General features: G+C 35.4%; 1 protein-coding gene across 8 annotated transcripts in view; it reads right to left on the bottom strand.

The window, feature by feature from the left end:
* RPS6KC1 (ribosomal protein S6 kinase C1) overlaps positions 1-14,379 on the bottom strand; it is a 221,036-nt gene that overhangs the window by 133,068 nt on the left and 73,589 nt on the right. For all 8 annotated transcript variants that reach the window (XM_004275247.3, XM_033438041.1, XM_033438040.2 and 5 more), the window contains one exon: positions 8,951-9,044. In XM_004275247.3, coding sequence (XP_004275295.1) covers positions 8,951-9,044 — 94 coding nt within the window. The remainder of the gene's footprint in view (positions 1-8,950; positions 9,045-14,379) is intronic.

The following is a 14,379-nucleotide window of genomic DNA, read 5'->3' as shown; positions in this document are numbered from 1 at the left end:
GACTCAAATTGCTTACTTCATATGGAATAAAGTTAAGTTAGGGTAAAAACATTTACTGGCAGCTAAGCTGAAATTTCAAATCAGCTTTAGACACTACTTTGGCACTCTGTCAATATATCCTGTTTTCAGGGATTCTGGGGTTTTTTTAAATCCTTAGAACGCTCATAAAGTACTAATTTTGTTCCCTAAAAGCAACAGATCTCATTAAACCCACAATATCAGATGAAATTCACTGGACCTAGTGGAAATCTTTTCAATTCTCTGACATTTCAACTGTATAGACAGCACTTAAAATCAAAATCTCTTTATAGCAATCTACAAAATTATTTATCCACTGCTCTGAGCAATATATAAACTTTACAAGAGATTTTTTTTAATAATTTTTAAATATTTTATATATTCCATACAAATTTATTTCCTTAAATAGTTATCATTATATAACCTGGTCCATTGAAATTAATAAACAAAGAAAAAAAATGTTTATACAGCTAATCACAAAACAAAGGAAATGTTATAGATCTTTTGTCTGCTCTCTGATGTCTTGTCACTATAACCTCCACATCATCTATCACATTGTACTGTTTCATGCTTTGCCTGATTTTCCTTTCTAACAAGAAAAATAATACCAAAGGGTAAGAGGGTAAAGTTATGTGTATTCAGTTTCTTGGCTTTTGACCATAAACATCTAGTCACATAGTCATATTTCCTCTTACTTTTCCAACCTTATTTTATTAGCAAAGGAAATTATGATTAAATGAAATTAGATCAGAAAAGTAAGACCATCAAAACACCTAGGGAGAAAGTCAGATAGTAAAATAGAGTAATAAATAAATATTCTATACAAATTGTTTCCTTTTCAAATTCTACCTAATTCTAAATGTTTCTTTTTTTTTTAATAGATCTTTATTGGAGTATAATTGCTTCACAATGCTGTGTTAGTTTCTGTTGTACAACAAAGTGAATCAGCCATATGCATACATATATCCCCATACACCCTCCCTCTTGAGCCTGCCTCCCACCCTCCCTATCCCACCCCTCTAGGTGGTCACAAAGCACCGAGCTGATCTCCCTGTGCTATGCAGCAGCTTCCCACTAGCTATCTATTTTACATTTGGTAGTGTATATATGTCACTGCTACTCTCACTTCGCCCCAGCTTCCCCCTCCCCACCCCGTGTCCTCAAGTCCATTCTCTATGTCTACATCTTTATTCCTGCCCTGCCACTAGGTTCATCAGTACCATATTTTTTTTTTTAGATTCCATATATGTGCGTTAGCATATGGTATTTGTTTTTCTCTTTCTGACTTACTTCACTCTGTATGACAGACTCTAGGGCCATCCACCTATAAAGGAGGAATGTTTCAAAATAAGCAAACATAAAAACTAACAGGTTAGGTAGAGGAAATTTTTTAGCCTAAACAGGAGAAGCAAAAGGAAACAAAAAGACTTGTTCTGGTTTAACCTTTTTGGAGGACAATTTGGCAATGCATACCAGATGCAAAACACGCTGGTATCTTTGGTTCAGAAATTCAACAATTTATACCAGAAATAAACAGAGACGTGAAAAAAAGATCCATACATAAGAATATACATCACAAAAACTAGTGCAATTGGAAATAACAAATTCCTAATGATAGGAGATTATGGCACATCCTTATGATAAAATATTACAGTTATTAAAAATTATGTTATAGAAGAATATTTAATGCTAAAGTATTCATGCTCTATTAATCAAAAACAACAAACTGCAAAGCAGTATATATATACTATAATTCTAGTTTAAAACCACAAACACAGAAAAAAAAGTCTAGGAAGGTACACTAAACATTAACAGTACTTTTCTCTGTATGCTGGGACTACAGGTGACTCTTATCATATTTGCTGTATGTGTATGACAAGTCCTTAAGGCTCTGTATGTGAAGTATATCAAAGAAGATATAGCAAGAGCTAAAACGGGGAATTTGTTTGTAAATAAAGAGATGTTATACAGACATAATTTATAAAATGTATGAATCAAGGCCAGCAGCCAGTGCCGAGAAACATCTAACTTAAGAGAGAAGACAGACATGACTATAAAGACAGATCTGTATAAAGCAGACTAACCCCTGACACTTCTTCCTTGCTTATTTTCTTCCTTTAATTCTCCTCTTAAGATGCACCCTAATATACCTGAAAAACCTAACCCTATCATATTTCCCCAACCATACACTGCAGCTAATCTAGTATTATCTGATATGTTTCTCTTCCATATTGAAGCAATTTCTACCTTCCCTTCTTCTCAATGAAGGGAATTCCCCAACCAGCTCAAGAAGAACACTCCCCGTCTACCACCTCAGCAATGAATATAAAAATATAGATAGAGGTATGCAAATACTCAGTACCTAGTTTATTCATCTTATATCCTTAATAAATCTACTTAATACAGTGCTTGCTCAACTCCTTGACATCACAGTCCTGTCATTTAATCTGTTTTTTACAAAGCTACACATATAAATATCACATGAAATGGACACTAGCTCCCTGAAACCCAGAAAGTTAACAGGTAAGATAAAGAGAGCTGCAAGCAAGAAAGAGGTTCTCAGTTAAGGTGAGTAGGAAGAACACTGTGGATAAGGCAGGGCAACAACTGACAATACAGAGACTGTTTGTCAAAAGTTAAACCAACTTGAAGTCAATCCATGTTTAAAGGGGCCCTCTGGGCCATCATGAGAGTAAAAGGTGCATCCTTTACCAACACCATCAAGTCAAAAACCTAAGCCTTTTTTGGAAAGGGTGGGGGGTGGAGGGGAGTCAAAGGTTCTATGAAAGCGTTCTGCCTCCAGGTTCATATCACAGAGATTCAAGTCTCAGGGCTATTAGAGGGCCCCAGGCGACTGGTTAAAAAGCAGCTGCAACAGTTCACCTACCTACCCTCACCTTCTGTGCTTTGAACCGCTCAGAGTAGGGCAGTGTAGTGTAATCTGTCTAGGATACCGTCTCTGAAAGACAGGCACCAGGGGAAAAGGTTGAGTTGCCATAGAATAAATCTTTATACTATAAGCTATCAGAAATCTGTATTTGAAGACCATCTGCAAAAAAGAGATCAGTTTCCTTTAGAACAACAGGTGGTCTCTCATGGCCAACTATATATAAAATACATGGTCTCATTATTATTAGCTGATAGCTTTCACTGAGCCCTGAGGTTCAAATATTGCCATAGTCAATGAAAGGGAATTTCTACTTTTCCTAGTAGCAATGACTCAAGCTTCACACACAAAGCAAGATTTCTAGCGAGCAGAACAAAGGTCACCCTGAGGTAGAAGACATACATATCAATCTCCATTAAGAAATGAGCCCTTATAAATATGATTTTAAGTGAATATCTAAACCTAAAAGTTGATGTTAGTCAAGATTCCTGTACCTGAATAAAGATGCAGACGTAGAGAATGATCTTGAGTATACCGGGAGGGGGAAGGGTAAGCTGGGATGAAGTAAGAGAGTGGCATGGACTTATATATACTACCAAATGTAAAACAGATAGCTAGTGGGAAGCAGCTGCATAGCACAGGGAGATCAGCTCAGTGCTTTGTGACCACCTAGAGGGGTGGGATAGGGAGGGTGGGAGGGAGACGCAAGAGGGAGGAGATATGGGGATATATGTATATGTATAGCTGATTCACTTTGTTATACAGCAGAAACTACCACACCATTATAAAGCAATTATACTCCAATAAAGATGTAAATAAATAAATAAATAAATAAAAATTTAAAAAATAAAAACACCCACCAAAAAAAAGTCTGTACTTGATTACCAACTCATCATTCAATAATAGCTATTGTTACTAAAAAGAACCATTCCTTTGACGTTTCACATTTTTATAATGTCCTCGATACATGTCTTTGCTTCACCGTTGAAATTTTATAAAAAGAACATCAGAATATCTACTGCATATTTGCTTGAAAAAAAGAGTAAACTCATAAAACAATAAATCAATCACAATTACAACCCTAATTGTTACTTTACTGTTGTGACCCTACTGTTACCTTATCATGAACAACAAAGATCTATGAGTTCCCTTCCACTTCTACCTAATGAACTTTTTTTGCTGCTACTCTCCATAATCTACTCTGCAAATCAAACCTGTTACCAGCACATAAGTAACTCACACTGAGCTTTCTATATCAAATATGTATTCTCACTGCCTTCCCCTACATAAAGTTAAATCTCATTTCAAAATAGAGTTCTGTGATTGCTATTAAATATCTGGAGTGCCGTGACTGCCTTAGGCACCTGGCTTAATTTCTCTGAAATTCCAATATTTAATTGTAAGATAAGAGATTTACCTATATCATTCCCAATGTTCCTTCTATTCTAAAACCTATTCCCACAACATATTAATAGCATGAATTTTTTATTTGCCCCACCCAACTGCTAAACTCTTAATATCCAACGTTATCCTCAATAGCCCTAGAGTTGTTAAGGGTCAATACTTATAATTTGTGTCATTTGTTTTATATGCACACATAACCACAATGACACATTCTCATTTGTGTTTATCTTGAGAATAATAACTTATTCTTTTTTTTCCTATTTATTTTAAACTTCTCCACCAAAGGAAATTCAACTAATAATGGACAGTGAATAAGAGTTAAGTAGATAAGCACTTAAGAGAAAAAGGAACTTCAAACTGAATAAGCACGCTCGAAAGTAATAGAGGAGGGCCTAGAATTAGCCCAGTAACAAGATTTACAGTTCTCATGGTGCCACCTAGCGGACATTTGCACTAAATTCTATTTTAAATTTAAATAACGTTTAATTAGGCTTTCTATATTTTGTCATCTTTGTGCTTACCTACATAATAGAAAGAATTATTACCCTGCCACCAAATAAATACACAAATCTTGAACTGAAAGTGATTTTAAGAGGTCCCTTACATAGACTAACAATAGATGCTATTCTCAAAATATACATCTCATTTACTCTAAAAATAGTTAATTCAAGACCGCTTAACAGATCCTTTCTTGTGTCTACAATTGTTACAATGAGCACTTAGGGAGCTCTTACTCCACAACTTACAGGCAAAAAGAAAAAAAAAAGGTAAATTTGACTACTCCAGGAGACATTTAAGAATATTTATTCTTAAAGATATGCTACATATAAAAAGCGGATCTCTCCATTTGTATTTGTGGTTATGATCACCTAATTATTTTCTCTTATTCGCTACATACACCTGGAAAATGTCCCTCCCAAAACTGCAAAAGAAGCCAAGTAATGTACTAGGAAGAGGAAATGACACAGTTTACCAGATGAGCTTATACCGACATCAAAGGCTCCAATACCAAGGCCAACATGGCAGTAAAGCAACCTACATCCTTCCAACAGGCCAACAGATGAGAGAAACATATCAAGAAGCTCAATTCCCAGGCACCATCCCAGGCACCCAGGAAACCCAGGCCAGGTTTCCACTAATGTCACAGTAACTTTATAGCTAAGTTTAAGTCAACAGAAAGATGGAATTTTATAAAGGAAATAAGATGTTAACAATCAATTAAATCTTCTTTCATCTTTGAGAAAATATAGTTTAATTTCACTGAACAAAGGAGATAAAGAGCAACCAGCATTTCATTTTAAAAACATAAAACAACATTAACGTTTTATCTAAAAACCTACTGAATAATTTTATAATTTTCAATTTCATATTAGATAAAATACATTTAGCAGTTAATCACCAAATTATTGGTTTTATGAAACCTTAAAGTGGTTTCCTCTATCATACTATACTATAAAATAATGAAATTTTTTTTAAATCCACTAGCCCAATTCTTTACGTTTACCTTAGAAAACTTTCTTTCAAGGTAAATTAAGTAAGACCTGTTGATTGCATTTTATGGTACTAATAAAAATGATGATCACTTAGCCTCTACATATGTTCTCTGTCACTCTAACTGAAGGACCTTGGCACAGCAGACTATATATTAAGATTTGCCCTTCTGGCCCATTCCACTGGCAAACTAAATCACAAGTATGAAAAATGAATCCACCTTCAAAACACCATTTAAAATACTACACTCAGAGGAGCTGTTACGGAGTAAATCACCTCCTCACATTTTGGCTCTGAATTCAAATCTCAAGCATTTGCCACCACAATCCCTCTACAACCTTCCATTTCACTGCATACCTGTGGGGCTTGGCTGGCTGCCAGGTTTCCCCTCTCTTTTCCTACTAGAGGCCCTCTCCCTTGTTTGTCTCTGTGGTTTGCAGACCTTTTGGTGTGAAAGTAAATCTTCCACTTGGCTAGTATGCCAGACAATCTCATTATATTTAAAAGTCATTTTTCCTCTCAAATAACAATGAATTTGCAAGTTGTCTGACACTCTGAGCTGTATTTGTCAACAGGTATCTTTCAGCAGGATTAATTAGCGAGGCATAGAATAGAGGCTTTTAAAGGGAGGGGGTAAAAAACATAAACATTAACAGCACTTCCAGTTCCATGTTTTTCATTCTTCAAGGATCACAGTGTGTTTCAGAGATGGTAATATAGTTAGAAAACTAAACTATGCACTGAAAGGATAAAATTTCAGTATTACTTTTAGGTACCATTAAGTCTTTTTCTGTGTTTTTAACAGAAATGTTGCCCCCAATTTCCCTCATAAAAGCATATTCCTAAATGATAACTGCTTCCAAGGAAAACTCAGCTTTTTGAAATGTCAAAGATAAACCCTGAAACAAATATACTCTACCTCTGCTGTAGGTAGGGTGGTCCATTCACCCTGTTTGCCCAGCTTGTTAGTTTATGCTTGTTGTCTTGGCATACAATAAGTACAGTAGCATCTTCTTTAATTCTCAGAAGTGTCTCAGTTTGGACAATAAATTATAAGCTCACCCTAGCTTATAAAGTTAGAGCTATAATCTACCTTAGGTTATATCTCCTTTAATATCAATACCTTTTTATTCCGAACAGCTTCCACATTTTACAACACCATCCCAAGGAAAGTTATCCTAATAATAATGCTCCTCCCCTTCTCTCCTAAACTAAGGCAAAAGACCTCTGCACCACTCCCATCCCTGATTATCTTATACTCAAATAGGCTTCTGGGACACCCTTCTCTCACCATGGTTGACTCCTACCTAGGTAATAAAGACTTATCAAAGATATCAAAGAATATAACCATCCCCAAATCAAATACCCTTCAATTTCTGCATCAAGAAACAAAGAGAGGGCTTCCCTGGTGGCGCAGTGGTTGAGAGTCCACCTGCCGATGCAGGGGACACAGGTTCGTGCCCCGGTCCGGGAGGATCCCACATGCCGCGGGGCGCTGGGCCCGTGAGCCGTGGCCACTGAGCCTGCGCATCCGGAGCCTGTGCTCCGCAACGGGAGAGGCCACAACAGTGAGAGGCCCGCGTACCGCAAAAAAAAAAAAAAACAAAGAGAGAAAAGAAACATTCTGTAATTTTCAAGAACTGTACTCCTCACTGAATACTCTCCCACAAATCTTTCTAACTCTCCTACTTGTCCTCTCTTGGACATCACCAAATCAGCACATTTACAGGCAGAAAATGCCCTCTCCCTCTTTCTCAGGAGTAGGAGTGTATCTCTGAGGCAACACCCAGATCAGATTACCCCAGAAAAGTCACCCTCCAAGGAAACTAGTTCTAGAAACAGTCACCTTAGCATCTCAAGCAGTGATTAGGTTTTCCAAAGCCTAGCAAGTATCTCAGATCAAAATAGGTCATGGAGAATAGATTTTTTTTTTCCCAACAAACCTGATGGACTATAAAATAAAATTACTATCCACAATGTTTTTCTATGACCTTACCTGATTCAGGATGGAGTCAAAGATATTGAGGACCCAAGGAGACCCCTGGGCCTAAGGACCCCATACATTTCACAGAACAGTAGGTGTAAGTTAATGGACTGTGCTTTTAAGTCAATGAGAGCCATCATGAAAAATAAGAAAAGCTAATCACTTCTCAATGTGGTACCACCAAAAGAAAAATAAATTTTAAGTGCATCAGCCCACACAATGGATGGGAACTTCTTGTTCCTACCAAAACATGATGGGAATTACTGCAACAGATCTATGTCAATGTGTCTGTCACTGTATGACATCAGTACACATCCCCACAAAAACATCACTACAATGAGATCATGGCTACCTCCCATGTTAGAGTCATACACCATTCTCCTCTACCATAAATTCTTACTCATGAAAGAGATCAAGAAATATTATCTAGTCTATGATTTTTCTTTTATATAAACCAAACCTAAGCCACCTCAAACAAATCTAATTACTTATTTTTAAAGACTCCCCACCCTGTCCCCAAGTCTCTCTCTTTTTTAATTCCAAAATATTTTCTGGAAGAAAACTAGCTAAGGAAATTCAAAGACCAAAATATGTATTTTAAATCTTCATAAAAATTCAAAGATGGCTTAACAGAGGAATAAAACAAGAGATTAAGCATTCTTGAATTAAAGTGATTAAAAGTACAAAAATTGCTTTGGTTTAGACTCATGTTATTATAAAATATATCAAAAACACTAAAACTGCCTTAGATTTATTCTTTCTGGTACATGACTAAACTTTTAAAGCCAGTCTTGAAATTAATTGTCTGATAGTCAGATGCTGCTAAATAAACTTTAGCAAGGCATTCTTATACTAGACAACACAAATTCTGAACACTCATTATACCACATTTCATCAAATCTAAGAAGCCATTAATTGTAGGACAAATCATTATTTTATACATCACTGAGAAAGAAAAAAGCTGTCTATTAAATGTAAGATATCATCAACTCAGTATTATGTACTCAATATCAGTGATGTTAAAACATGAGGGAAAAAAAGTATCTTAGAATTACTGAAATACTCTCAAATTCCTATATCCACCTAATTTTGGCAATGTAGCTATGATTTATAGTCTGTCACAATCAAAACCACTGAAATGAAAAAAAAAAATTTAAATCTCTTACCTTCTGTAGTACATTCAGGAAAGCTATCAATGAGGGAATCCGAATAAGCTTCAACGGGACCAATCAATTCAGAACCATCGTTGATTATTCCACCCTAAAAAGACCAAAGTAACTGTGCTTCATTGTCGATATGAGTATTTAAAAAAAATCAGTAATGAGAACAATGGTTATCTCATCTATGTACAAGAAGTACAAAAATGTTCATCTATTAAACTAGATTACAACTGCTTTTAAAAAATCAATAGGAATATCAATATTGGTTCATCAAATGTAACAAATGTACCACACCAAGGAAAGATGTTAATAATAGGGGAAACTGTGAGGGAGAAAGGGGAATCTATGGGAAAACTCTATACTTTCTGCATAATTTTTCTGTAAACCTAAACTGTTCTAAAACATAGCCTATTATTTAAAAATTCAACAAGAATTTTACAATGTTTTTAATAATATGTGGCTTTTTATAAAAGCATGTTATTTTAAATCTACCAAAAGTACTCATTAAAAAAAATGCAGAGGGCTTCCCTGGTGGCGCAGTGGTTGAGAGTCCGCCTGCCGATGCAGGGGACATGGGTTCGTACTCCGGTCTGGGAAGATCCCACATGCCACGGAGCAGCTGGGCCCGTGAGCCATGGCTGCTGGGCCTGCGCGTCCAGAGCCTGTGCTCCGCAACGGGAGAGGCCACAGCAGTGAGAGGCCCGCATACCGCAAAAAAAAAAAAAAAAAAATGCAGAAAAAGAAAAAGCCCACCAGCTAAAGTGGTAGGTATTACTCAGTATCCTTAGTAGTCACTAGTCTTTCTAATTAATGATAAATGATGGACTCTATTAGGAAGTCATTTAATTTTACCAAATTAAAAACTACAACATACAACACAGTACCTCAAGTGATCCGAGAAGTGCCTTATATTCGAGAATCATTTGAATGCAATGTACATAAGACTAAATAAATTTAAGATATTTTATTAAAGAGATACATTTTTAATAAATACAAAACTGATTTATCCATGTGACCATCATTTTAATTCTATATTTAAGTTTGAAAATTCAGGCCTGAAAAGATTATTTTCTCTTACTCTGTGTGCAACTAGAGAATGCTCTATCAGGCAAGAGGTGTGGTGTGATTTTGTGCTATGGCTTTATGGACTGAATGCTCCAATCACATATATAAAGGTTTATAACCCTTAAATAACTATAACTAATTAAAATAATAGCTCTTTAACATATTTCCTTTTACCTTCCACCCACAGTTCTATACCCCCAAACACTATTACCAGGATAGCAAAACCCAAGAGAAATACAAGACCCCTATTTCCTCTCTGTGTCAGCACAAAGAACTCAACAACTATCCTTCCCCTGCCCCTAACAACTATCTTTACCTAATCAAGTCTCCCTGCCAGTTCATCTTTAAGGAAGAGAAATTTGAAATGGTCCCTCTCAAATTAACAAATTTTACTTCCCTGAGTTTTAAGTGAACTGAAACTTTGAAAACGATTATTTTTAGAAGAATTTTTATCACATTATTCTATTTTTTAATTAAAATATTCAAATCACAGATTATAACTGAATTTTTCTCCAAAAAGAAGAGTATCTATTCTAGACTAAGCCATCCTTTAAACAATATCCAAACCAAACCCTAAGAAAATGTAAAAGTATTCCTGAGAATTTTAATAGGCAAATTTGATTGTAGGTATAATCTCACATAGTAGAAAGTGCCTTTCAACTATTAACTACCTCTTCCACTACCAGGTATGTGTCTTTAAGTTACCTACCTATAAAAATGGAAATAATATCTACATCACTAACTCAAAGAGTTGTTAGGACTAAAAGATTTCACAGATGTAAAGTGTTTAGAACAATGTAATAAGCACTCAAATTTTTATTTGTTATTACGAGCTGATACAAGATTTGCTCATAAGATAAAAACAAAATACTGAAGAATGCAAGAAATGTTTTAGCTCATAATCCTACAGAAATTTTACTTACCTAATTTAATAAACAATATTACACAAAATAGATAATAAAGAATAAATATTTAATGAAACAAAATAATAAAAACTGTTCTAGAGGAACTTAAGGGAAGTAGTAGGAAAATACGCCACAATTCTACTTTAAATCCCTAGTTCAAAAACATTAACCTTTTACTGTTTCTGAGTATGCAGTAAAAAGAAACTCTTATTATACAGCATCTCAAAGGTTTTGATTAATGAAGAGTCAATCTGGGGGGGAAGGAGTTCAGATATGCTGGAACATCCAAATATGGTGGTAAATCAGCAAATGCTCCCCAAAAGGCAATGATGAAACTAGAGAAAACTGTCAAAACAATTTTACATTTAAGAGCTCTGGAAATTAACCAAAAAACATAAAGCAAATGAGTAAGTGGCTACTCATAAAACCACAGAAGCCCCGGTGAGAACTGTGGGGGTCTATGACATTCTTGCCTGAGGTTGTTCACATATTCCCTCCCAGCTGGGTTGCCATGGTAATTATACAAGGGAAGACAAGCCTTAAAAACAAGTAGATCACCTGCAGAAGAGGCTGGCATGATTTAGACTTAAGCACAGAAAAAAGTTCCCCCCCCACAAAAAACAGTGTTACCAATAATAGTAGCAATCTTAGTGCCAAAGAAATGGCAAGAACAGTGGCTCAGCAAGCATGAAGTTGTAGTAAGCAAAGGACCAGCACATTAGCCAGACATTTAGCAGGAAGATCCAGAAAATAACATGGCCATAAGGGTTCTTAATAAGTTCTCTACCTATCCATGCAGGAAAAACCAGAGACGGATCAAGCTATCTGCAAATCCCTGGCAAACCATGAGAGGGTGCACATGCAGAGAAATGCAAGAGATCCCAAAGGAAAACAAAAGCCAGGGCAAACTTTAAAACTGCTTGAACCTTGAAAACACACAAAGAATCATCAGCATAAGGGAGAAGCATATAATGAAACAAAGTGTACAAGCAAAGGCAAATCACTGGCTGACCCAAGCTATGCTTATACAAGGCACTTGGCAGGTTTAAAAATACAATAAGGATTTTAAGCTGAGCAGAGATATTAGCAGTCACACACCGTACATCAAACAGACTACACAGATTTAGTACAGACATGTTACTGAACACACTAATAAAACAATGGCAACAACCCTCAGAGGAAAAAAATTAGAACACAGAGTTGCTATAATATATTATCCAAATTTTTCAGTGTTCAACAACAAAATTATGAGACATACAAAGAAAGAGTAAAGTGTGATGATGAATGGATACACAGAATGTGGTATATTCATATCCACTTAATGGAATATTATTCAGCCATCAAAAGGACTTAAGTACTGATACATGCTACAACACAGATGAATCTTGAAAACATTAAGCTATGTGAAACAAGTCAGATGCAAAAGGCCACATACTGTATGATTCCATTCATGTCCAGAATAGGCAAATCCATCAAAACAGAAAGTAAATTAGTGTTTGCTAGGGGTTGGGGCAAGTGGGGTAGGAGGGGTGAATGCTAACGGGTATAACGTTTCTTTTGGGGTGATAAAAATGTTCTGAAATTAGATAGTAATAATGGTTTCATGACCTTGTGAACAAACTAAAAAACACTGAACTGTATGCCTTAATTGGTGCATTTTATGTAACGTGAATTAATCTCAATTTTAAGAAAAAAAGAACCAGATGAAAATGCTAGAGTTGAAAAGTATAGTAACAAAATTTTAAATTCACTAGAGAAGTTCAACAATACATTTGAGAAAGAAGAATAACCAATGAACTTGAAGATCAACAGAAACTATCCAATATGAACATCATAAGAAAAAAACTGAATAATAACAGAGAACCAGGGAGAGCTGTGGGATAATATCAAGCATAGCAACTTACATGTAATAGGAGTACCACACATGAGAGAGGAAAAAGGGCTGAAAAAGAATATTTGAAGAGGTGAGGGCATAAAACTTCCAAAATTTGACAAAAATATTAATCTACAAACACAAGAAGATAAATTAAACCCAAAATAAAATAAACAGAAACAGATCAACAGCTAGTCACTGTTGAAAGACAAAGGCTAAATTCAGAAAGAAGCAACAGAAAAAGACTTATACACTGGAACTACAGTATAATTAACAGCTGACTTCACATAAAAAAACAATAAAGGGAGCTTCCCTGGTGGCACAGTGGTTGAGAGTCCGCCTGTCGATGCAGGGAACACGGGTTCGTGCCCCGGTCTGGGAAGATCCCATATGCCGCAGAGCGGCTGGGCCCGTGAGCCATGGTCGCTGAGCCTGCGTGGCCGGAGCCTGTGCTCCGCAACGGGAGAGGCCACAACAGTGAGAGGCCCGCATACCACAAAAAAAAAAAAAAAACAATAAAGGACAAAAGACAGAGGAATGATAAATTCAAACTGTTAAAAAGAACTGTCAATCAATAATTCTATACATCCAGCAAACTATTCTTTTAAAATGATGAGTAAATAAAAGCATTTCCAGACAAGGACTGGGAGACTCTATTGCTAGCAAACCTGCCTTGCACAAAAAAAGAAACTACAATCCTTCAAGATGAAAGGAAATGACAACATACGGTAATTCAAATCTACCTGAACAAATAACACCTACAAAAGGAAATATGAGGGTAAATAAAAAGACTACATAAACATATGTTCTTCTCTCTTCCTCCCTTAACTCTTTGAAAAGGCATCATAACACTGTATTGTTCAGTTTACATCTGAGGTATACGATAATATAACAAAAAAGGAGGAGTAAATAGAGCTCTATGGAGTGAACTTTCTATATTTTACTGGAATTATGTTAGTATTCTTCTCAAGGAAATTGTCGTAAGTTAAAGTGCATATTTTAATCCCTAGAGCAAACAGTAAGAATATAACTTTTAAAAACACACACCTAAAAAAAAAGAGTTTAAGTGGTATAATAAACAATACCTATTTAATACAAAAGGTGGTATAAAGTAGAAAAACAAAAGAACAAAAAATATGAGACATATAACAAATAGCAAAATGGCAGACAAAAGTTCAATCTTATCAATAATTAAATATAAAAGGACTAAATACCACAATCAACAACAGCAATTTGCCTACTGAATAAAAAAAACTATATATAGTTTTTTTAAACTATATATAGTGCACGTAAGAGTACCCTTTAGATTCAATAATACAAACAGACTGAAAGCAAAAGAATAAAAGAAAAGTACCATGCAACTGTAAGAAACCTAGAGTGCCTATATTAAAATCACACAAAACAGACTTTAAGACAATAAATATTACTAGAAAGAGGGGCATTTCATAAGGTTGAGAAAATCAATTCATCAGGAAGATATAACCATTCTATGCCAAAAAAGCCCCAAAATAAAGTAAAAATTAACATAACTGAAAAGAAAAATAGAAAATTCAACAATAATTAGAGACTTCAATCTCAATAATTGCTAGAAC

Source organism: Orcinus orca, chromosome 1 (assembly GCF_937001465.1).
Source record: "Orcinus orca chromosome 1, mOrcOrc1.1, whole genome shotgun sequence".
Lineage (NCBI taxonomy): Eukaryota > Metazoa > Chordata > Mammalia > Artiodactyla > Delphinidae > Orcinus > Orcinus orca.
Note: the sequence above shows the minus strand (reverse complement) of the source record. Positions and strands in the feature narration are given on the sequence as shown.